Below are 22,838 nucleotides of genomic sequence, written 5' to 3'. Positions count from 1 at the left end.
ATTGGAAAAATGCAGAAGTGCTAGGGGTGAACCAATGGAGGGGGAAATTGAAAAATATTGGAATCTTAGAATATTTAACTGTGAAGATACATAAAATGAAAGGGTTTAAGGTCAGTGAGGAGGAGGATTGGTTTGAGAAGATATTGAATTATTTGGGCAGGTTTGAACAATTTGGGGCAATTAAAATGTTAAAAGTTAAATGAACCTTGTGGAGGGAGGAGTGTTAAGGTATATAGAATTGTACATATGGTTGATCTGAATATGTTATTATTGGTTATGTATACCCAATGTATCAGCCACCTGGGGGGGTTTCACTGTTTGTTTTCAATGTTTGTGTTTTGGTTGTTTGGGGGAAAAAATTAAAAAGACAATGTGGAAGAAGAACACAAAAAAGATGAGCCGACATGCTTGCAACTTTATTGAACAATGATTGCGCAAACTTTTACTGTACTTCACAGGAAAGGTTAAGCGGCTGAAGGTATTGATCACAGTTGGATTTTGAGAATATTTGTTGAGGGTGTTCAAGAGATAGTTTGGGGGCAAGATCCTTTCTTCCCATCTTCTTAACCCGGAGGCCAACCCATCTGGCGGCCACCGAGGACATGGAGATGCACATGGTAGACAGACTGACCGCCATCCGGCCCTTCATTCACCACCATTCGGTATCCCCTCGTCAAGCCTAATTCAGCTGCACATTTCTTGCCCACAATCATTAAGTGTCCGAGAAGCTGGGAAAAGAAAAAGAAAAACACACCAATAATGCAAACATTCAGATTTTATGGAACAGCTAAAAGTAAGAGTTCAGTTGGAAAAGTGCACACATACACTGCCACCAGAAGTTTCAGATATTCAACATCCCTCAGATGGACGTCAATTCACTCCTTCTCAAGCGCTGCCTAAAGTGGGACTCACAGATCTTGCCTCTAGCTAGAAACATAATCTTTAACGTTCACACACAGGTTGATCTAGCAGCCCCTAATGTTTTGTGTTTTTCCACACCCTTCTTGAGAAGTTCCTGAATCACTCCTGGGGTTCATTCATTGTTCAAAATAATGAAAAAAGAACTTGAGCCAAGACTTTATGTATACATATATCAATAAATACACATTCCAGGAGCAAATATTTCAGAGACATCTAGTTGAGTTTTCAAAGATTTAAGGGTAGCTATCTAACTGCCATGTGTCCTCCTAGTCAAGCTAATAATCTAAGATACTGTGGATGCAAAAGCAAAGTTACACCAACACTTATTTTCCTTTTTCAAGTATCACATTCTTTGCTGTTAGTTTATGATGCAAAGGAGCCAGAGAGGAGGATGTGCTTCAAAATGTTAACCTAAGCACTGAAGAAATGTGTAGTACCCGTTTCCCTATTTTATTATTCTTGCTGGAATGTTGGCATTAGTTGCCCAACCCTTTCTTGTCATTGCCAGGGAGATTTTAATATCAACCTATTCATTTCCCATCCCATGTTAACTTTGCAAAAGGGCAATAAAACATTGTGCATTCCACCATTCTGAGCCACATAATACAGTGGTGCCCCGCAAGACGAACGCCTCGCAAGACGAAAAACCCGCTAGACGAAAGGGTTTTTCGTTTTGGAGGTGCTTCACAAAACGAATTTCTCTATGGGCTTGCTTCGCAAGACGAAATGTCTTGCGAGTTTTTTCGACTTTCCCCCTTTTTTCTAAGCCGCTAAGCCGCTTATCTGCTTATCTGCTAAGCTGGTAAGCCGCTAAAAGCTGCTAATAGCGCTAATCCGCTAAGCCGTCAATGGGCTTGCTTCGCAAGACGAAAAAACCGCTAGACGAAGAGAATCGCGGAACGGATTCTTTTCGTCTTGCGAGGCACCACTGTACACATTTTAATACCATTTTGTTTTCTATTAACCATTTCAAATCAATTTCACAACTGCATCAATTCATGACTTGGGTTGCAGAGATGAGTTCTCACATTTCAGCATACAAAAGTGAGTTTTATTTAACTCTCCTCTTTCCTGGCATGCACTGAATAGTTGTATAGTGCCAACCAACTATACTTGGAAAACAGGAAAACTATTTACATTATAGTGCCTCATATCAGAACAATCGACATTTCATGTCTTCTGACTTTTGTTTATTAAAGTAGTGATGCAAGCTTGCCCAATATAAATGGATTGTACACTTTTAAGCTTGACCACGAGGACATAATCAGATTTTTTTAAAAAATCATAATTATATAACTCAAAACAGACAGTAAGATTTTATTTCTTGCATTTATTTTTGCATTTATATTCCATCTTTCCTTCATGAAGCTCAAGATGGCATACACATGCCTTCTTCCACCATAATAGCCTCACAACAGGCTGTGAAGTAGGTTAGGCCGAGAATTGGCGACTGGCCTAGTGAGCTTCATGTCTGAATGAAGATTTGAACCCAGACACCCCCAAGCACTACACTACACTTCCTCAGAATGGGTTCAAGGCAGAGAGAGGGAACTTCTTTCAGCATGAACAATTGTCAGGAATGATGGGAGGTGTAAGTCCAACATTTCAAGGGGCACAGGCTCCATATCTATCTATTCCTAATTTTCAGGAATTTCAAGATACATCCGAGGATAATTTCTGATGCAATCAAGTTGTCCCATGAGCAAACATACATGGTAATTCTGATGGTAACATCAGAAATTAATCCACTACCTAATTTCTGCAATGGAAGCATTGCAGGATAGAAATGCAAATATGATGGGATAATGAGCTGCTTGTGCTTAAAAGCTTGGTCCCTCAGAGTTTGCTCAGCGTAGCAAAGCTCTGCCTTGAACGGAGCCCTTTGGCATGGCTCCGTCAGTCGCTGGTAGAATCCGACAGTGGGCGTCTGCGGAAGCGTTTCCAACATAAAAGCTGCTTAACGGAAACGCGTCTCCTGGATTCTCTGCGTGACAGTTTCCGGCGAGGGGTGGGGGTCCCTAAAGGGAGCCTTGATACCTCCTCACTGTTCTCACTGGAAGTATCCCAGAGCCTCCCCTCCGACTCCCTTTCCCTTGGAGCTCCTGCTCCCCCCCTACTGGTTCCCTCTTCTGCTGCAGAGTCTCTCCTATTCTCCTGGAGCCTTTCCACCGCCTGTTCTTCCGATGGCATTTCCCTGACAGCAAGCAAATAAAAATATAGAGCAAACTATATTCCACAGAGCACCAGGAAGACGCAACCTCTGTTGTGGTTCTTATACGCAACACAAGAGCAAAAAAGGTTTGAGGCATGCAACAGAATGGTTTTAGGATTTGTTTGGAAAGCTTGTAATAGGAACCGAGATAAGAGCAGCATTTATTCTTAGCTTTACTGAAAAGTCAAAAAGCAGACCACCACTTAAAAGCCTTTGTGCAATACTTACAGCTTCATCAGAATCTTGCGCTTGAGATATCTGAGCAATAGGCTTCTTCGGAACTACTAGGAAATGGGTTGGAGCTTGTGGGGAAACATCATGGAATGCAAGGCACTGCAGGGGAGAGGGAAGAGAAAGAGAGAGAATCAATTTTTTTAGACACCATTCTTTTAAAAGCCAAGGTCAAGACACATGCAATAATTTTTTTCAAGCAATTTTAATTCTTCCCATAACTAGAAACTACTTTTTTTACTAGAACACAGTTTTACAGAGTCTCTAGAGCTCATTACAGTGGTACCTTGGTTTGCCTACGTCTTGGTTTGCATACGTTTTGGATTACAAACACGTCAAACCCGGAAGTGCATGTCCCTGTTTACAATCTTTTTTTGGATTGCAACCCATTTTTTTGGATTACGAACAAATTTTTTTTGGAGGCCCCATTGGCAAAAGCACGCCTTGGGTTACAACCTGTTTTGGTTTACAAACGGACCTCCAGAGCAGATTATGGTTGTAAACCAAGGTACCACTGTGTATGGGACTGGAGTCTCTTTGCAAGGCAGCAGAACAGACTTAGCATCTTAAATGATGACATAAGCAGTTGATCTCAAGAAATACTGTAGGCTAAATGCAGCTCTGGTTTCTAGTTTCACATCATTATTTATTACTATTACAGCTGGCAATGATGGACATCCTAACTCTCAGTGCTTTTTTCTGGGGGTACCCAAGGGTACTCAGAACTGGCACTTGTTAAAAGTGTGGCACTTTCTGTAATAACTTCATGGTGCGTATCAGCGAGGGCTGGGCAATATCTGCCCAAGACTGACACACATTTCTGGGACAGATTTTTTCAGACTCATCTAGCTGAGTTTTCAAAGATTTCTGGGTAGCTATCTAACTGTCATGTGTCCTCCTAGTCAAGCTAATAATATAAGATACTGTGGATTCAAAAACAGTTACACCAACACTTATTTTCCTTTTTCAAGTATCACATTCTTTGCTGTTAGTTTATGATGCAAAGGAGCCAGAGAGGAGGATGTGCTTCAAAATGTTAACCTAAGCACTGAAGAAATGTGTAGTACCCATTTCCCTATTTTATTATTGTTGCTGCAACGTTGGCATTAGTTGTCCAAACCTTTCATGCCATTGCCAGGGAGATTTTAATATCAACGTATTCATCTCCCATACCATGTTAACTTTGCACAAGGGTAATAAAACAACTGGGCTGCTCCAGCCACTCTGGGTCAACTCCATCAGTTTTAAGATTCACGACTCAGGTTACAGAGATTAGTTCTCACATTTCAGCAGATGAAGGTGAGTTTCATTTAATTCTCCTCTTTCCTTGTATGCAATTATTATTGTTGTTTAAAGTGAGTTTTATCTAACTCTCCTCTTTTCTGGCATGCAGTTATTATTGTTGCTGTGGTTTATTCAGTGCCGGATTTACATATAAGGTAAACAAGCTATAGCTTAGGGCCCCCCAAAAAAATTAAAGGGGAAAAACTCGCTGCACATTTTCAAAATATAAGATAAAAAACAAATAAAGCCTACATACAGCAACAGTGTTTTGTGTTGTGGAGGCTCCTATTTTGTTATGTGCAAATACATTTAGATACCTATTAGGTCCATAAATTACCACATTGCATATATTCAACACACAAAAAACAGCAACAACTTGTTGTTGACAAAGAACAGCTGGACATATAAAGGGCCCCATTACCTTCAGTAGCTTAGGGCCTCATCAAACCTAAAACTGTCCCAGGATTTATTTGTACCTTGCCCATCGGACTGCGTTGCTCCAGCCACTCTGGGCGGCTCCCAGCATATATAAAGGTAAATGTAAAGGGACCCCTGACCAGTAGGTCCAGTCCTGACCGACTCTGGGGTTGCAGCACTCATCTCGCTTTACTGGCCAAGGGAGCCGGAGTACTGCTTCCGGGTCATGTGGCCAGCATGACTAAGCCGCTTCAGGCGAACCAGAGCAGCGCACGAAAACGCCGTTTACCTTCTCGCCGGAACAGTACCTATTTATCTACTTGCACTTTGACGTGCTTTTGAACTGCTAGGTTGGCAGGAGCAGGGACCGAACAACGGGAACTAACCCAATCGCAGGGATTCGAACTGCCAACCTTCTGATCGGCAAGTCCACAGAGCCACCCGTGTCCCTCCCCAGCATATATAAAAACACAGTAAAGCACTTTTTTAAACTGCACATTTTACCAGCAAATATAAAAACATAAAGGGATATGGGTCGCGCTGTGGGTTAAACCACAGAGCCTAGGACTTGCTGATCAGAAGCTTGGCGGTTCAAATCCCTGTGACGGGGTGAGCTCCTGTTGCTCAGTCCCTGCTCCTGCCAACCTAGCAGTTCAAAAGCACGTCAAAGTGCAAGTAGATAAATAGGTATCGCTCCGGAGGAAGGTGAACGGCCTTTCCGTGTGCTGCTCTGGTTCGCCAGAAGCGGCTTAGTCATGTACGCCGGCTCCCTCGGCCAATAAAGCGAGATGAGCGCCGCAACCCCAGAGTCGGCCACGACTGGACCTAATGGTCAGGGGTCCCTTTACCTTTATAAAAACATAGAAAAACACTTTTTTAATTGCACATTTTAATACAGTGGTACCTCGGGTTAAGTACTTAATTCGTTCCGGAGGTCCGTTCTTAATCTGAAACTGTTCTTAACCTGAGGTACCACTTTAGCTAATGGGGCCTCCCGCTGCTGCCATGCACGATTTCTGTTCTCATCCTGAAGCAAAGTTCTTAACCCAAGGTACTATTTCTGGGTTAGTGGAGTCTGTAACCTGAAGCGTATGTAACCCAAGGTACCACTGTACCATCTCATTTTTCTGCTAGCCATTCCATTAAACCTGAGACCTTGGTTGAAGGAGCCTTTTGGCGCCCAGCTTATATAGTTGAGTTTCGAACACTGCGGCGGGAGCCGCCTTCCACCAGCTTCGAGGGCGGACTTTGGCCAGGCCCAGCGCAGGTCTCCCTCAGCCGCTGGCCGTTCGCGGTGGTGACAGGCCCCGCCGGGGTCAGTGCTCAGCCCGCCGCCCTCCTCCTCACCTTCTCGTCCTCGAAGATGATCTTCGCCGGGATCTCTTTGCGGATGATCTTCCCGAAGATGGTGTCCCCTCCCGGCTGCGCCACCTGCGCTTTGCTGATCTCCTCAGCCATCGCGAACCACCGCCTCACGCGACCCTCTCGCTCGCTCGCCCCGCCTTCCGCACCTCGGCCCCACCCCCTCCGGTTCCATCCAACCAATGATAGACCTTCACGAGGCTAGCCGACCAATCGCCAAGAGTGACGCCGGGACCTTATTGGCTCACCTTCCCGCCCGTCAACTTTCTCCCCGCCTTTCCCGCCGTTTTCTAACTATGCGTCAATCAGGACGCGCGCTCGCGGGGAAAGGTGCGGGGATAAGGGAGCAACGGGGTCCGCATTGGTCGCTCTAGCCCTTTTCTTCTCCGTGGTTCGTTCTCCCACCCTTCTAGCGCGCAGCTCTATGGCTTTAACCCTTCGCTGTCCAAGTAGGACTGTGGCTAAATACATGTCGCCACTTTGCAAAGGCGCCTCGGTCGAAACTGAGACGACAGCTAATGAGAGGCAAATGTACGTCGTGGTCCCCATGAAACATCAGATTTTGGGACTGGGGAAAGGGGCCTGGCTATTCCTCCAACAGGGAGTAATGCTTATCTAGAGAAAAGAGACCCCACTACTTTCTGCTTCATTCAAATCAGCTTCAAGGCAAGTTGAGAAAATAGAACGAGCTCCTCCTGGCTGCATTTTAAAGCTAATAATGTGCGCACAAGCCAGAAGCAGTTAGCTAAAAACCGGGTTTATCTTTGGTTGCAGGCTGCGTCTCCCTTGGGGTGAACATCGCAAAAAAGGAAGACAGTAAAGTCTGCATATGCTAGCACGTATGTAAGTGTAGAAATTATTATTTTTGAATGCAACCCATCTCCTTTGGGTGACTGTGTGACTCGCTCTCGGGCTGCTGTCCTGGTGCTGACCGGCAACTCCGAGCCCCCTGCTCTCCCTTCTGACGGTTCTTTAACTTTAGGCTACTGTGGGAGAGCTCTGCAAATAGAAGTCACCTTAAAACAGAGGACCGATGCCCTCTGGAAAGCAGGACCTAGAGCAATGCTGCTGTTTCCGGAGATCTGATCCTTCTAAGCACCACAAGGCAACAACCTCTACCTTATACAGTACATTAACCAAACGCGGTTTCAAAAAAAAAAAAAAAAAGCAAACCAACCCCACCCTAAGTCTCCAGGGATTACCGCATCCGAGGCAGCGCATGCCGGTCTATATTTCTAGCTCTATGGCTCGCGCGCAGCCGCTTGGAAGAGGATCGGAGGGTAGGGGCCGTCCTCAAGAGGAGGCGCTTCCTATTGGCTCGCGGGGAAGCGGCAGCGTGCGTGAGTGGGCGTGGCTTCGTCTCTGCCTTTAAAGCGTTGGCTGCTGCGCCTGTTTGCTGCTGCTGCTGCTCTTGCGATGAGAAGCCGGGAGGTAAATATGCCCCCTCTGCGATCACGTGACCTGTCACATGACCCCCCAACTTAGTACCCCACTCACCCAAATGAGGTGGGGGGCTGGTTTGAGAGCAGAGCTGGGCTTGCGAGTGGGGGTCCCATTGGGGAGCTGGGGGGCAAAGGTCTCTCCACCCTCTATATGTGTGTGTGTGTGTGTGTAGTTGTTGTTGTTGTTGTTGTTTAGTCGTGTCCGACTCTTCGTGACCCCATGGACCAGAGCATGCCAGGCACTCCTGTCTTCCACTGCCTCCCACAGTTTGGTCAAACTCATGCTGGTAGCTTTGAGAACACTATCCAACCACCTCGTCCTCTGTCGTCCCCTTCTCCTTGTGCCCTCCATCTTTCCCAACATCAGGGTCTTTTCCAGGGAATCTTCCCTTCTCATGAGGTGGCCAAAGTATTGGAGCCTCAGCTTCACGATCTGTCCTTCCAGTGAGCCCTCAGGGCTGATTTCCTTCAGAATTGATAGGTTTGATCTTCCTGCAGTCCATGGGACTCTCAAGAGTCTCCTCCAGCACCATAATTCAAAAGCATCAATTCTTCGGCGATCAGCCTTCTTTATGGTCCAGCTCTCACTTCCATACATCACTACTGGGAAAACCAAAGCTTTTACTATACAGACCTTTGTTGGCAAGGTGCTGTCTCTACATATATATATATATATATATATATATTTGAGGGGGCTACCCCCCCCAAAAAAGTTGATGGGAATTCCCAACTGTTGTGTTGTGTCATGTCATATGATTGATTATGTGGGGCGGGGCTTACCTCCCCCCCAAAAAAAAACCCAACCCATTTTATTCAAGTTGGCATCCCTAGCGGTGGACATGGGCGTAGCCAGGATTTCTGTTGGGGACCCCCACCTCTATCTGCCCATCTCCAGCAGATTCGGAATGAAATGTCTCAACAACCGGTGGTTTTAAATTACAGTCGTACCTCTGGTTACAGACCCTTCAGGTTGTGCGGTTACTTCCAGGTTTCGGTGCTCACGCATGTGCAGAAGCACTAAATCGCGACCCGCCCATGCACAAACACAGTGCTTTGGGTTGCGAATGTGCATCCCGCATGGATCGCGTTCGTAACCCAAACATCCACTGTACTTTCTTTTTATCATTGCAATAACCCACAGCTTCATAAGCGTATATATTTAAAGAAGATGAATGAACGAGTAAATAAAGTTAATTTGGATATGCAGAAGATATTAAAACCAAATTTAAGGAATCGCAGAAAGAGGGGGAAGGAATTCGAGCTTTGAAATGTCAGAATGATTGTAAAATTAGTGAAATGTATAAACTTGAAAGGTGTGTGTGTATATATATATATATATATATTACTTTCTTTTGACCCCAAGGCTTAGAAAAATCTGTCAAAATCTTTCCACAATTTCTACCATTAGTTAAGAATTTGTATTTGATTTGCTTGATGGGGGGGCACCTCACCCCATGGCCAGGGATGTCAGTTCCTGGGAATCGCAGGTAGGAAGAGTGTTTTTGCTGCACTCAGCATTTTGCTTGCAGGCTTCCTGCAGGTGCCTGGTTGGCCACCGTCGGAACAGAGTGCCGGGCTAGTAAGCGATCTTCATATCCTTTGGGGGAGGGGTGTTGTTGTTTGTGTTTGTGTCAACCAAGTACAGTGGTACCTCGGGTTACATACGCTTCAGGTTACATACGCTTCAGGTTACAAACCCCGCTAACCCAGAAATATTACCTCGGGTTAAGAACTTTGCTTCAGGATGAGAACAGAAATCGTGCTCCTGCGGTGCGGCGGCAGCGGGAGGCCCCATTAGCTAAACTGGTGCTTCCGGTTAAGAAAAGTTTCAGGTTAAGAACGGACGTTCGGAACAAATTAAGCACTTACCCCAAGATACCACTGTAACTAGGGTTGCTACCTGTCCTGTATAATACAGGATTGCCCAGTATTTCAATGTAAAATGTTACATCCTGTATTGATACAGGTTGTCCTATTTCAGATCTTCTCTCTCTCTCTTCTCTCTCTCTCTCTGCCAAGTTAGGGATCCCTCCAAACACATGTGTTTGAAAGGGTGTGTGAAAGGTCATGTATTTAAGCTCTGAGTAGCCAAGCACAGACAAATTTACATTTTCGTGGGTATGTGTGTGCATGCACATGCATGTGTGACAAGTTCAGGAGGGTTACGCTGCAATAGATTGTAATGGATTGCTTTTAAGTTACTTCAGCACCAGATTTGGGGGGGGGGGTGGAAATCGCCCCCAACCACCTCGCCCCATCCTGTCCTGTATTTTGCCAAAATAAAGGTGGCAACCCTACCAGTGAGAATCATGGATGGGAAGAGCAATACTGCACTCAGCTTTTTTGCTTGCGGGCTTCCTGCAGGTGTCTGGTTCGCTGCCATCAGAACAGAGTGCTAGGCCCTGCTTAGGCCCTTGATCTGATCCAAAAGGGCTCTTCATTTGTGTGGGGTTTTTTTATATTACTTATACTAATAATTTATTATTTATACCTCACCCTTCTGGCTGGGTTTCCCCAGCCACTCTGGGCAGCTTCCAACTGCATATTAAAAACAATACAGCATCAGACATTAAAAACTTCCCTAAACAGGGCCGCCTTCAGTTGTCTTTTAAAAGTAAAATAGTTGTTTATTGCCTTGACATCTCCTGGGAGGGCGTTCCACAGGGCAGGTGCCACTACCAAGAAGGCCCTCAGCCTGGTTCCCTGTAACCTCACTTCTCGCAGCGAGGGAACCGCCAGAAGGCCCTTGGTACTGGACCTCAGTGTCCGGGCTGAATGATGGGGGTGGAGACGCTCCTTCAGGTATACAGGACCAAGGCCGTTTAGGGCTTTAAAGGTCAGCACCAACACTTTGAATTGTGCTCTGAAACGTACTTTCTGCTGATGGCCTCTTAGATGGAAATGCATTTTTACTGTGCAGAAGTGGAGAGGTACACACTCTTGTGGTGCCTGTGGGCATTTATCAACCATGTAGCGCCTATTGTACTGCACTGTTAGGTGTCCGTGTTGTTACTGTGAGGAAGAGCGGCAAGAAACAGCACCATCACTGAGTTTGCATGTTTGAAAAAAGTGGAAGTTGTTAAAGTGAATAGTCTCCTGCTGATGACAATGCAAAAGCAAACAAAAAACCCACAATATTCTGTTGCATTTTCAGGTCTTGAAGCTTTTCAAAACTTTGCACAGAACGAGACAACACGTTTTCAAAAATGATACTAGAGCCCTAGAAGGTAAATAAAATCTTTGTTGTCTTGGCACTAAGAGCTGTCTTTGGGCACCTTATTGACTTCATTGTGTTATATGCTTTTGCAGGGTTTACTACATGACTACTCTCTAGAAGTTTCCTTTCTTGGGGTGTTTGCCAGACTAATAGATTTGTAAATAACCCTGCAAATGTCATTGGCCTGTCAAAATTTATAATAGCTTGTTAGAGGCTGGAGGAGGGGACTTCCATTCTCGGGCACCTTTCTTGATTAATAATAATAATAATAATAATAATAATAATAATAATAATAATAATAATTTATATATACCCCGCCCATCTGGCTGGGTTTCCACAGCCACTCTGGGCGGCTCCCAATATAATATTAAAAACACGATAAATACATCAATCTTTAAAAACTTCCCTAAACAGGGCTGCCTTCAGATGTATTCAAGTCAGATAGTTGCTTATTTCCTTGACATCTGATGGGAGGGCGTTCCACAGGTCGAGTGCCACTACCGAGAAGCCCTCTGCCTGCTTCCATGCTGGATTCAGGGTAGAGACTGAGTGCTGTGTCACTCTCCTCAACAACCCACTTGTCAACATGCAATTTATTGCCGCCATTGGCAAGTAAAAATACAAGATTGGTGTTAAGGCAATTTCTTCTGTGACAAACTGTCTGATGCAGCTTGAGGTAGCATCATACCATGTAGCTGATACATGGTGTGAATAACAGGAGGGAAGCTTATTTGAATGAAATACATTTAAATACACAGGAATGTAAGTTGCTACAGTATTAATGGAATAACTTAGGCCAGCTATACATACACCAAACTATTTACCTGGCTGATGAACTCAGGGCATGTGAGACACAAACTTTCTTACACTGGGCTAGAGCTCAGGGGTAGACCGTCTGCTTTGCATGCAGAAGGGTTCAAGTTCAATCCCTAACATATCCTGGTAGGACTGGAAATGTCCCTTCTGAAACCCTAGGGAGCCCCTTCCAGTTAATGAAGAAAACACTGAACTAGAATAACTGATGGTCAAGTTATTACTATAGCATGATTTTAATATAGCTTATAAAAAGGTAAAGGTAAAGGGACCCCTGACCATTAGGTCCCGTCGTGACCAACTCTGGGGTTGCTGCGCTCATCTCGCTTTATTGGCTGAGGGAGCCGGTGTACAGCTTTTGGGTCATGTGGCCAGCATGACTAAGCCGCTTCTGGTGAACCAGAGCAGCGCACGGAAACGCCGTTTACCTTCCCGCAGGAGTGGTACCTATTTATCTACTTGCACTTTGACGTGCTTTCAAACTGCTAGGTCGGCAGGAGGGCGAGCTCACCCCGTTACGGGGATTCGAACCGCCAACCTTCTGATCAGCAAGTCCTAGGCTCTGTGGTTTAACCCACAGCGCCACCCACGTCCATATAATATAGCTTATACTGGTATGTAATGAAGCAATGTGAGTGACTCTTCCATATATGCAGAACTGTCTTCTTCTGAAGCCTTGCCTACCAAAAGCATCTTGCGGTATTGTTGCAAAACATTCTTTTTTTTTCAGCTGACGACAATACCATAAGAGATAGTGGTACGTTAGCATACTGCTGTATATTTGCATGATGATGTCTGACTGACAATTAATACACAGTTCTTGTCACTAGCAATTTTATTACACATTTAAAATGATGCAAGATAGAACCAAAATAGCATATTCTTCTTAAACCGGTGCATTCTATAAAGGGTGATTAAATCTGGTTGGTTATAGTTGTGTGAATTGCGTCATGTAGTGGGATTTGTAGCTAGATTTAAACCTGTACACTGAAGAGCAGCATTTGAGTTTCTTGAAACACATCATGGTATCCCGTATTATCATTAGCCTGTCGGGGAAATGAACTAGATTTTTACCCCAGTCCTACTGCATGCAAATATGACTCTGGTAACAGAATTATGGATTTTTGCATGAGGTTTTTATGGAATCAAGTCTGCAACTGCAATGGTATATTACAGGTTTGCATATTGTTAGCATATAAAAGTAGAATCCGTAAAAGACAAAATGTCGTGAAATTAACATTTCCCTTTTTTCCCCTTTATCCAGCTGCAAGACTTAAGATAAATGAAGAATTCAAAAATAATAAAGATGAGACTTCTTCTGAAAAAATAGCTGAGGTACTGTAATAGAAATCCTTAACTGTCACAGGTACCACCTCTCCATTTCCAAGCTCTTTAATGCACAAATTATAATTTGGGGGATTTCTAGCAGATAATTCTCAGCGACTTCATAAAACTTTATTTTTGCCACCACTAGGGGGTACACTAGTATGTTGGAACTCTTCCTCCCCTCCCCCTCGCCACTGTTGATGCCTGTGTGTCTTGCTCCTTGCTACGGGAGCAAGGGACAGCTGAACCAAAAAACAGAGCTAAATCACTTACAAACTCTCCTTTGGGTCACAAAACACATTTCTATATAACTTACTACTTCAATTATGAGCTGAATTATATTGAAACATCAACCATAGGCAGTGGCGTAGCGTGGGTTGTCAGCACCCGGGGCAAGGCCAGTAATTTGCGCACCCTAACCCGTGGATTTTAGCAGGGGGCAGAGAGCTGCGAGTGTGAGCGCCCCCCCCCCCAGATGTTGCGCCCGGTGCGGCTGCCCCCCCTGCACCTCCCACGCTACACCACTGACCATAGGTGTTCTGTTTTGCCACCTGCAGAGGGCGAGTGAATAAGTCTTTGTGGTTCCCTTTCAGGAAAGTTTTTCCATTCACTGAATTATTTATTTACAAAGGCTTCCATTTATACCGTATTTTTCGTCCCATAGGACGCTCCGTCCCATAGGATGCACCTAGTTTTTTGAGGGGGATATAAAGGAAATTCCCCCCCCTTTATTTCCCCCCCAAAACCAGGTCAGGGAAACTGAACCCGGTCGAGAAACAGCGGGATGGCGGCGCTGCACCTCCCTGCTGTCCCCTGAGCTTGTGGGGCTGGCCGATGTCTACCTGGCGCGAGGGGCGCTCTGCTTCAGGGTGCCTTGTGTGCCGGGCGGCAGGCTGCTATCTGCAGCATGGGGAGCCCTGCGGGGAACTCCTGCAGGGCTCCCCACGCTGCGGATGTCTGTCCGACACGCGGGGCGTTCTGCTTCAGGGCGCCCCACACGCCGAGTGGCAGGCTGCTATCCGCAGCGTGGGGAGCCCTGCGGTGAACTCCTACAGGGCTCCCCACGCTGCGGATGTCTGCCCGGCGCGAGGGGCGCTCTGCTTCAGGGCGACCCTCGCGCCGGGAGGCAGGCTGCTATCCGCAGCCTAGACAGCCCTGTGGGACCTCCCACAGGGCTGCCTAGGCTGCGGATGTCTTCCTGAAGCCTAGAGAGCGAGAGGGGTCGGTGCGCACCGACCCCTCTCGCTCTCCAGGCTTCAGCGAATGCCTGCATTCGCCCCATAGGACGCACCCAGATTTCCCCTTCATTTTTGGAGGGGAAAAAGTGCGTCCTTTAGGGCGAAAAATACGGTAAATGTACACCAATTATGGGAATTCAGAAAGAAGAGCTCTTAAGAGTGGCATTCCTGAAGGTTCTTTTTTTCGGGGGTGGTAAAATAAACCTAAATCAGCCTCTATAGTAATTTGCATTCAAAACTAGGACAGGTACTCATACAAACACAAGATGGGTAAAATGATACCTTGCACTGAACAAATGTTCATGAGTCCACTTGCAGAATCTGGAGCAATGGAAGAGATCACTTTTTGTAAGTTCCCCTCCCCACCCAGTAACAGCTGTGTTTGAACCAATTCCTAACCAGAGGTGACCAAGGCAGCTCAAAACCAGCCCTTGAGGATGCATTTGTTAGTCTTTAAATCCCAGGATTTTGTATTTTTTAATCTGATAACATTGAGACCATATCAGGGGTGGTTTTTTTGGCAGGGGGGGGGATGTGATCACTAAAATGTTAAGGTTGGGATTAGAAGAGCAAGGAGAACCCTTGCTTGGATTTTCTAGCGCAATTCTTTCAGTCAATATATAAAGGTGCTTTTAGGGATCCACTTAATTTTCTTTCTTTTCTTTTTAATAAAATTATCTGTTTGATTTTTCAAATTAGAGTTTTACAGAGGTATATCAAACGTAAATCATAAAAACAAGATTCCAAGGAATCTCCTGGACTTCCGTCCTCCCCTTTGTGGGTCTTATGATTAATCAATTCCACCCGCATCTTTTATGATGATCCAAATCTTGATTTTCATCTTGCTCTGCAACCTCCCACCCCAGCTCCGTATTTGCAGGTAGCTCTTTGGATTTGAAGCACAACATGTCTACCACTCCAGTATAATTTTCATGAGCTTGATAAAATTACAATTCTGGCTGCTTGGAAGTAAAGTAAGCTAATTTTTGTGCCCAGATATTAAACAGTATAATTCACCTGCAGGCGTCAGAGTTGATCATGTTGCCCACAAATGTATGATAGGGGTTTTTTTGCCTAGCAGTAGGGGGGACTGCTTTGTAACTGCATCTTACACACATTGTGAGGTGGTTGGCTTGTTTTTCTATTAGTAAGTGAGGGCTGTACAGTTGTAATGCGCACGACAAACCCGGAAGTATTTTACCGGTTATCGCCGTGCACGCATGCGCAGAAGCGGTCCTCAGGTTTCAGAAACTTTGGGATCTGACCAGACCTCCAGAACGGATCCCCTCCACAATCAGAGGTACCACTGTACTGCTTTACAAGTTCCTGTACATGGATAACTTGATAAAATTTAAGTTATATGCACTCTTTAAAAAATATGCCTCTGTGTGTATTATATATTGCATGACCGTTACAGAGAGCTGCTATTATTATTATTTTTAATGTGGAAATCCTAGCAGATTATGAAGGGCATTAATTGGAAGTGGGCCTTTTTGTCTAATCTGAAATGGATGTTATGATTTATTGTTCCCAAATATGGAGCTGCCTGAAAGTCTGTTGCCAATTCTGGAAAATCAGTATTCCTTTTATTGACATTTGAAATCTAACAATAGTCCTTTCGTTAGTCCTCTTTTGAAAGTTTAAGAGATGAAAGGTGCTGTAGAATTGTAAGTGATTTGGTACTTTGTTCTCAACAAGCATAGCTGATGTCTTCCAAAAAGAATGCTGAGGTATTCAAACAATTCTCTTTTTCCCTCCCCTTTTATGAACAGCTTGTGAAAATAGGTTCAGATGTAGAATTTATACTCAGAACATCTGTCCTTCAAGGTGTTCATGTGGATTCCAACCAAGTATGTAAGTAAATAATCTTTGAAGTTAGAAAGTTGTAAATGCTTCATGTCTGCTTTAACACCGAACATTGCTGCTTCCTTAAGGGTACATAGCATTAAATGCATTCAGAATTTTGCTAACCTTTCAAATGATGAAACCAGGTTTCAGGTTTAACTGTTGTTTACTTCCGTTATAAGATTATCTTCAGCATTTGTGCCAGGTTTGTTTGGAATGAGCATGCGGTACCATTAATTGCTCAGAAAAACAATGCTGGTTATGAAATTTAGTGAGTTTCTGAATAATGTTTAAAAGAAGCAGTAGATCTTGGGAGAACTACCAAAATTACTTTGAAATTATCTTCTACTTCCACAGGAAGAGTGCTTGGGTTTTCTTGGTTCTGTCTGTAATTGCTCTTCTTTACGTAGTTTGTACAGTGGTATCTTGGTTCTCAAACTTAATCCGTTTTGGAAGTCCGTTCCAAAACCAAAGTGTTCTAAAATCAAGGCGCACTTTCCCATAGAAAGTAATGCAAAATGGATTAATCTGTTCCAGACTTTTAAAAACAACCCTAAAACAGCAATTTAGCATGAATTTTATTATCTAACTAGACCATTGATCCATAAAATTAAAGCAGTAAATAATGTACTACATTCAATCAGTCAATCAATCAATCAATCAGTCAGTCAGTCAGTAGCTGAACTGGGTTCCACACAGTCATAAAACAAAAACAATGAACCGCAAAAACAAAAACAGATCTCAAAATAAATAGCAAAAACAGACAGATCTCAGCGTAATGCTCAAAACAGAAGTGTGGCACTCAAAACGAAGCACTTTCGACTTCTGAAAAAAGTTCACAAACTGGAACACTTACTTCTGGGTTGGCAGTGTTTGGGTTCCAAGTTGTTTGAGTACCAAGGCATTTGAGAACCAAGGTACCACTGTATATATGTATTTTTCAATTTATCTATTTTGTTTTCTGGGTTAGTTAGGGCATTGCTGCTTTTCTTGATATTGACAGCTGTTATACTTTCCCCACTATTATCTTAATCTAACAGTGGATCAGATCCTTGGTAGCTCAAGAAGGTGTTCACTCACACAACAAGGTTTGTCCTCCTTGCCCTATTTTACTCCAAAATCTGCTCTAGAGGATTGGGAGACCCTCTGGAACAGATCTGAGGAGTGTGCAGGGCACTCGGGGATGAAGAAAAGCTGGTGTTCCGATTGCACAAGTGGGTGGACATCATGGGATGTTACCTAATATGTTGCATTCATTTGAAAGACATATCAAAAACTGGTATATGAAAGAAGAATGCATGTATTTGCTGTAGATTTCCAGCCTCTGCTTTACAGGGAACGTGAGATATATAAATACACAATGCATTTTAAAACAGAAATTATCATGTTTACAAGGAAACAGCCCTATCAAATTAAAGCCAAATCGAAACAAATTCGGTTTGTAGTTCTTTACCTGCAGACTTTCAACAACACCTTTGCACCAGCAGGTAATAGCGTTTCAAACTAATAGAGACCAAGAGAGCAAAACTGAGCCTCTCATCATGCTTCAAATTCCCACTTTGTAATTGCAAGTCTTACTGAGTAGATGCCAGTCAGCTTATTGTCGCACCAGTATAAAGATAAAAGGGAAAGGACCCCTGGATGGTTAAGTCCAGTCAACAGCAACTATGAGGTTGCAGCACTCATCTCGCTTCAGGCCGAGGGAGTCGGCATTTGTCCACAGACAGCTTTCTGGGTCATGTGGACAGCATGACTAAACCGCTTCTGGAGCAATGGGACACCGTGACGTAAACCAGGGTGCAAGGAAACATTGTTTACCTTCCCGCCGCAGTGGTGCCTATTTATCTACTTGCACTGGCGTGCTTTCGAACTGCTAGGTTGGCAGGAGGTGGGACAGAGCGACGGGAGCTCACCCCGTCGCGGGGATTCGAACCGCCTACCTTCTGGTCAGCAAGCCCAAGAGGCTCAGTGGTTTAGACTGCAGTGCCCTGGTTTGGGAGAGAGAAAGAGAAATTATATATTATCAATTTGTGTTGCCCTAGGGCATGCTGCTATCCAGATTAACTCAAAATTAGTCATACTTTTCTGTATTTGGGGAAATGTGCTAGTTTCAAGCCTCTCAGCTTTGACCATCATCCCTATCCTTTTAGAACCAGAATGATAGTGAAGAAGAGTTTCCCACCAGGCACTTTTAAGCTAAATATTGGACATACTGTAAATACAGTGGTACCTTGGTTCTCAAATGCCTTGGTACTCAAACAACTTGGAACCCAAACATGGCAAACCCAGAAGTAAGTGTTCCAGTTGCAAACCTTTTTTGGAAACCTAACGTGCTCCATTTCGAGTGTTAAGCTTCCAATTTGAGTGCCACACTACCATTTTGAGTGCCACACTTCTTTTTTGAGTGTTACACTTCCGTTTTGAGTGTTATGCTGAGGTCTGTCTTTTTGCTGTTTTGCTGTCTGTTTTTGCTATTTTGTGTTTTTGTTTTTGCGGCTCTTTTTTTTTTTGTTTTTGTTACTGTGTGGAACCCAGCTCAGCTACTGATTGATTGATTGTGTGACTGCAGTACATTATTTATTGCTTTCATTTTATGGATCTGTGGTCTCGTTAGATAGTAAAATTCATGTTAAATTCCTGCTTTAGGGGTTGTTTTTAAAAATCTGGAACGGATTAATCCATTTTGCATTACTTTCTATGGGAAAGCGTTTTGGAATGCTTTGGTTTTGGAATGCTTTGTTTTTGGAACAGACTTCTGGAACGGATTAAGATTGAGAACCAAGGTACCACTGTACGGAGAAACATAAGTCCAGATCTCTGTTCAGTCCTGAAACTCCCTGAAAGGTTTTAGAAGCCTCTGCTGCTGAGCATAACCTGGGTTTAACTCACTGGGCAGTGGCAAGGATAAAACAGTGTTCTGAGATCCTGGAAGAGAGAGTGGGATTCAGATCAACAAACGCCCTAAAAAATTTAAAAAAAAAAAAGTATGCAAACTGGCCTTTTCTCAAAAACAGGAATAGGATTTCCTTAGCTGAAAATGGGATCAGAGTATTTTGGATCAGCAAGGGGGTGAAGAAAAGAGCCCTGTATAACAAGAGTAAGCAAAAATCACTCGCGTAATAGTTCCCATTTCTCCAAACCTCTCATTGCTTCCCACCCGCCTTTCATAGCTCCCTGCTCTGACATTTTTCCCTCTTCCCTGCCTTCTCTCCCATCTCCTTGGCAACCGGCGACGTTCGCTTCATTTCTACACCCCTCCCAACTGCCTACTCCCATATAAGGCTCGCTACGACCCATTATTCCTCTTGTCCATCTTGGGCTTCCCCCACATCCCTTTAAAAAGCAAGACAAAAACCTGGACTGAAGATGCAGGGAGGCTGCAACTCAGCTTGGCAAACAGGTCATGCCACGCTGCACGAACGCAAAGAGTCTTCCATATAGAACCAGAATCTTTAATATCAGAGCATAGCCACATATGGGATACATTGGTTTGTTGTGTAAAAAAGCAATGCTGCACCTCTAGGCCCACAACCATAGCAAATCTTCCTTCTCGTATCGTGACATCTATACCTTTAAAAGTGTTCTTGCCGATGGCCCTATTTGGGCGACCGAATATACAGTGGTGGTGCTGGATTACAATGCTGAAACGATTAAGTATCCTGAAATCCATCTGATTCACCATTTGGCTGCATGCAGTTTCCTTTCTGAACATGTTCTCTCCTCCATGTAAGCTGGACTTCAGAAAGGGCTCTTGCATTCCTACAAAAGCGGGAATCCATTGTGACCAGTCCAGCTATGGATGTTTGTCTGTCATGGCCCACAAAATTTCAGAAACTGTCCTCTGCAGAGTCACGTCCACGTAGCCTCATAGTGTCTGCTCCAGGAGCTACTAGGATGCAGGTGGCGCTGTGGTCTAAACCATGGAGCCTCTTGGGCTCGTCGATCAGAAGGTGGGATTGAATCCCTGCAACGGGGTGAGCTCCCTTTGCTCGGTCTCTGCTCCTGCCGACCTAGCAGTTTGAAAGCATACCAACGCAAGTAGATAAATAGGTGCTGCTGTGGCGGGAAGGTAAACCATGTGTCTGTGTGCTCTGGTTTCCATCATGGTGTCCCGTTGCACCAGAAGTGGTATAGTCATGCTAGACACATGACCCAGAAAGCTGTCTGTGGACAAACGCTGGCTCCCTCAGCCTGAAAGCACTGCAACCCCATAGTTGCCTTTGACTGGACTTAACTGTCCAGGGGTCTTTTACCTTTTTTAACTCCAGGAGCTATCAGCATGGACCACATAGGACCACATGCACCCACATAGGCCTTTCCTGGCACTCAGATCCCCTCCCTATGTTGAAATTAGGTTTGAAAGAAGCACTATACTGTACTGCAGTTAACGTAATAGACTATGTTGTGTGCTTGGTTGCAGGGTGTGTGGGCATCTACAGTGGCGTAGCGTGGGGGGTGCAGGGGGGCCGGCCGCAACATCTGGGGGTTAGGGTCGGGGCGCAAATCCACGGGTTAGGGGGCGCAAATTACTTGCCTTGCCCCGGGTGCTGACAACCCACGCTATGCCACTGGGCATCTAGAACAGTTTCTTCAGTTTGCAAGTGTGCCCACAGGTTCAAAAAAGTTGGCAACCCCTAGAGTAGACAATACTGATCAAGGTGGATCAGTGGACTGACAGACAGCAGCTCACCAGGATTTCAGGCAGGCTTCTCCCATCACCTGATAACAGACCCTTTTCTTTTGCTGGTGATTCCAAAAAACAAAGCTGGGATCTTGTGTGTGCCAGTGGTGGACTTTGCTACTGAACTGTAGCCCCTTCCCTATTCCCTTGGTCCTAACAGAGATATCTGGGCCTTTTGATTTGGGCATGCTACCCTTAGACTAAATTCTGGTACAAAAGAGATGTATGTTAGGGTAGCAGCCTTTGTCAGATTAGGTTAAATTGCCTAGAGACCAGCTCTTGAGCGGGTGCTTAAGGTGCCAGATGGTCAGAACTACAGTAGAGACAAGGGCAGATAAAGGACAAGGCAGTCAAGCAAAGTAAACTGGCTGCCTTTCTCTCTTGCCCTCCTCCTACCCTCCCACCTTTAATAAAACTGCAGATAAGTTGGCAGCAAACCTCCCTATATAATAGAGCACTTGATTTAAATAAGGCATAGGCAAATTCCGGCCCTCCAGATGTTTGGGACTACAATTCCTATCATCCCTGACTGCTGGTCTTGTTAGCTAGGGATGATGGGAATTGTCATCCCCAACACCTGGAGGGCCGGAGTTTGCCTATGCCTGATTTAAATGCAAGGTACTTGTTCAGTAACGCTAAAATTTGTTTTTCTTTGGGCACAGTTAATTGGCACGCTACCAGAGTAACAAGTTGGTCAAGTCCTTACTAATTACTAATTATTACTAATTCTTGCTGTGGCACAAACGTACGGATGCTTCTAATGCTTCTAGGTATATATCCACTCTGCAAAATGCCATTAAGAAAAAGAAAGTTGCTGTAGTTCGACAAACAGTTCGAATTTTGTAAAGAACATATGAACTCTTACAGGTAGCCCTTTTCTCTTCTAGTGCTTGTACCAAGAAAAGAACTGCTGCTGGACAACGTGCCTTTTAGCGACACACCGAAGCAAAAGTCATGAATTGGGGAGAATAAAGTTTTTTTGGTCATCATTAACTGCAGTGTGACTTCTTTCCTTGCATATAGGTTACAAATTTATTGTAATGTATGATGGTGGTTTTTGCTTTTGTTTTGCTTTGGTTACTGTTTGTCTTTTGTAAGTTTTGGCGATTTTAAATTTGGAGGTTTAAGTATAATATGTTGGTATGGGAAACTGTCATGTAACGGGCCAATGGCCGTAATAAAGATCAATCCAATCCTTGCATATTGAGATTTCTTTCCTGGGGAACCTTCAGCCCATGGGCCTAATCAGGTCCAGCCTGTGTCCCCATAGGTGACATCATCTGTGACATTAGGTGAGAGGCAGAGGTGACAAAACTGGCAGGAGAGGCTTGCTCTCTCGTGATTAGCTGTGAGAACAAGCCAGCTAAGATTCTCTATGCAGGGGAACTGCGCAGCCAGCCAATCACTGAAGAAAGGGGCTTACAAAGAACTCTCCCTAACTCTGTACCCCCTCCAAATGACATTTCAATTTAATTTTTAGTATTTGTGTGAACAGATGGTTGAGAAAGACTTGTTCTAAAATCTTCTCAGTGTCTACAGCAGGTGGTGCTCTTCCATATTTATATTCAGGGAATGAATTGTGAAATGAATTCAGAACTGTTTCCTCTGCATATTTACACCTGGTAGTAAGCAGCTGCCTTTAATTCAAAAGGTGAGTTTGGAAATATTTTATTAAACAAGCTGGTCCATCTGTGTTCACGGAAGCTTACTTCCAAGAAAGGGTAAATAAGATTGCAGGCTTAAATTTCATTTCATTTCACTTTTAATTTGTAGACACGAGGCAGTTTGCAAGTTGAAGAAACAACAAAATAAACAGGTCAAACACATAACAACAATCTGATCCAATGCA

General features: G+C 44.4%; 2 protein-coding genes across 2 annotated transcripts; one reads left to right on the top strand and one right to left on the bottom strand.

The window, feature by feature from the left end:
- Nucleotides 1–395: 395 nt before the first annotated feature.
- On the bottom strand, nucleotides 396–6,603 carry HINT1 (histidine triad nucleotide binding protein 1). Its single transcript, XM_083702500.1, has 3 exons — nucleotides 6,413–6,603; nucleotides 3,362–3,466; nucleotides 396–728 (listed from the first exon to the last, which is right to left on the bottom strand). Exons 1-3 carry the CDS (start codon nucleotides 6,521–6,523, stop codon nucleotides 564–566), a joined length of 381 nt encoding a protein of 126 aa, XP_083558626.1. The 5' UTR covers nucleotides 6,524–6,603; the 3' UTR covers nucleotides 396–563.
- Nucleotides 6,604–7,720: 1,117 nt separating this feature from the next.
- LYRM7 (LYR motif containing 7) lies at nucleotides 7,721–21,982 on the top strand. The gene is made up of 5 exons (XM_083702502.1): nucleotides 7,721–7,858; nucleotides 11,024–11,096; nucleotides 13,164–13,234; nucleotides 16,236–16,317; nucleotides 21,877–21,982. The coding sequence occupies exons 1-5, from the start codon at nucleotides 7,844–7,846 to the stop codon at nucleotides 21,945–21,947; spliced, it is 312 nt and encodes a 103-aa protein (XP_083558628.1). The 5' UTR covers nucleotides 7,721–7,843; the 3' UTR covers nucleotides 21,948–21,982.
- Nucleotides 21,983–22,838: the final 856 nt, after the last annotated feature.

Source organism: Podarcis gaigeae (assembly GCF_964106915.1).
Source record: "Podarcis gaigeae genome assembly, chromosome: 11".
Taxonomy (NCBI): domain Eukaryota; kingdom Metazoa; phylum Chordata; class Lepidosauria; order Squamata; family Lacertidae; genus Podarcis; species Podarcis gaigeae.
This window is presented reverse-complemented; position numbering and strand designations above follow the sequence as displayed.

Excerpts from the sequence above, each read along its gene's own strand:
- HINT1 (XM_083702500.1), bottom strand. The coding sequence starts at position 6,523 with ATGGCTGAGGAGATCAGCAAAGCGCAGGTGGCGCAGCCGGGAGGGGAC. Across the intron at positions 3,467-6,412 it reads TCATCTTCGAGGACGAGAAG|TGCCTTGCATTCCATGATGT; the intron begins GTGAGGAGGAGG and ends TCTCCCCTGCAG. Across the intron at positions 729-3,361 it reads CGCAAGATTCTGATGAAGCT|CTTCTCGGACACTTAATGAT; the intron begins GTAAGTATTGCA and ends TTCTTTTCCCAG.
- LYRM7 (XM_083702502.1), top strand. Across the intron at positions 13,235-16,235 it reads CTTCTGAAAAAATAGCTGAG|CTTGTGAAAATAGGTTCAGA; the intron begins GTACTGTAATAG and ends TTTTATGAACAG. Across the intron at positions 16,318-21,876 it reads TGTGGATTCCAACCAAGTAT|TGCTTGTACCAAGAAAAGAA; the intron begins GTAAGTAAATAA and ends TTTCTCTTCTAG.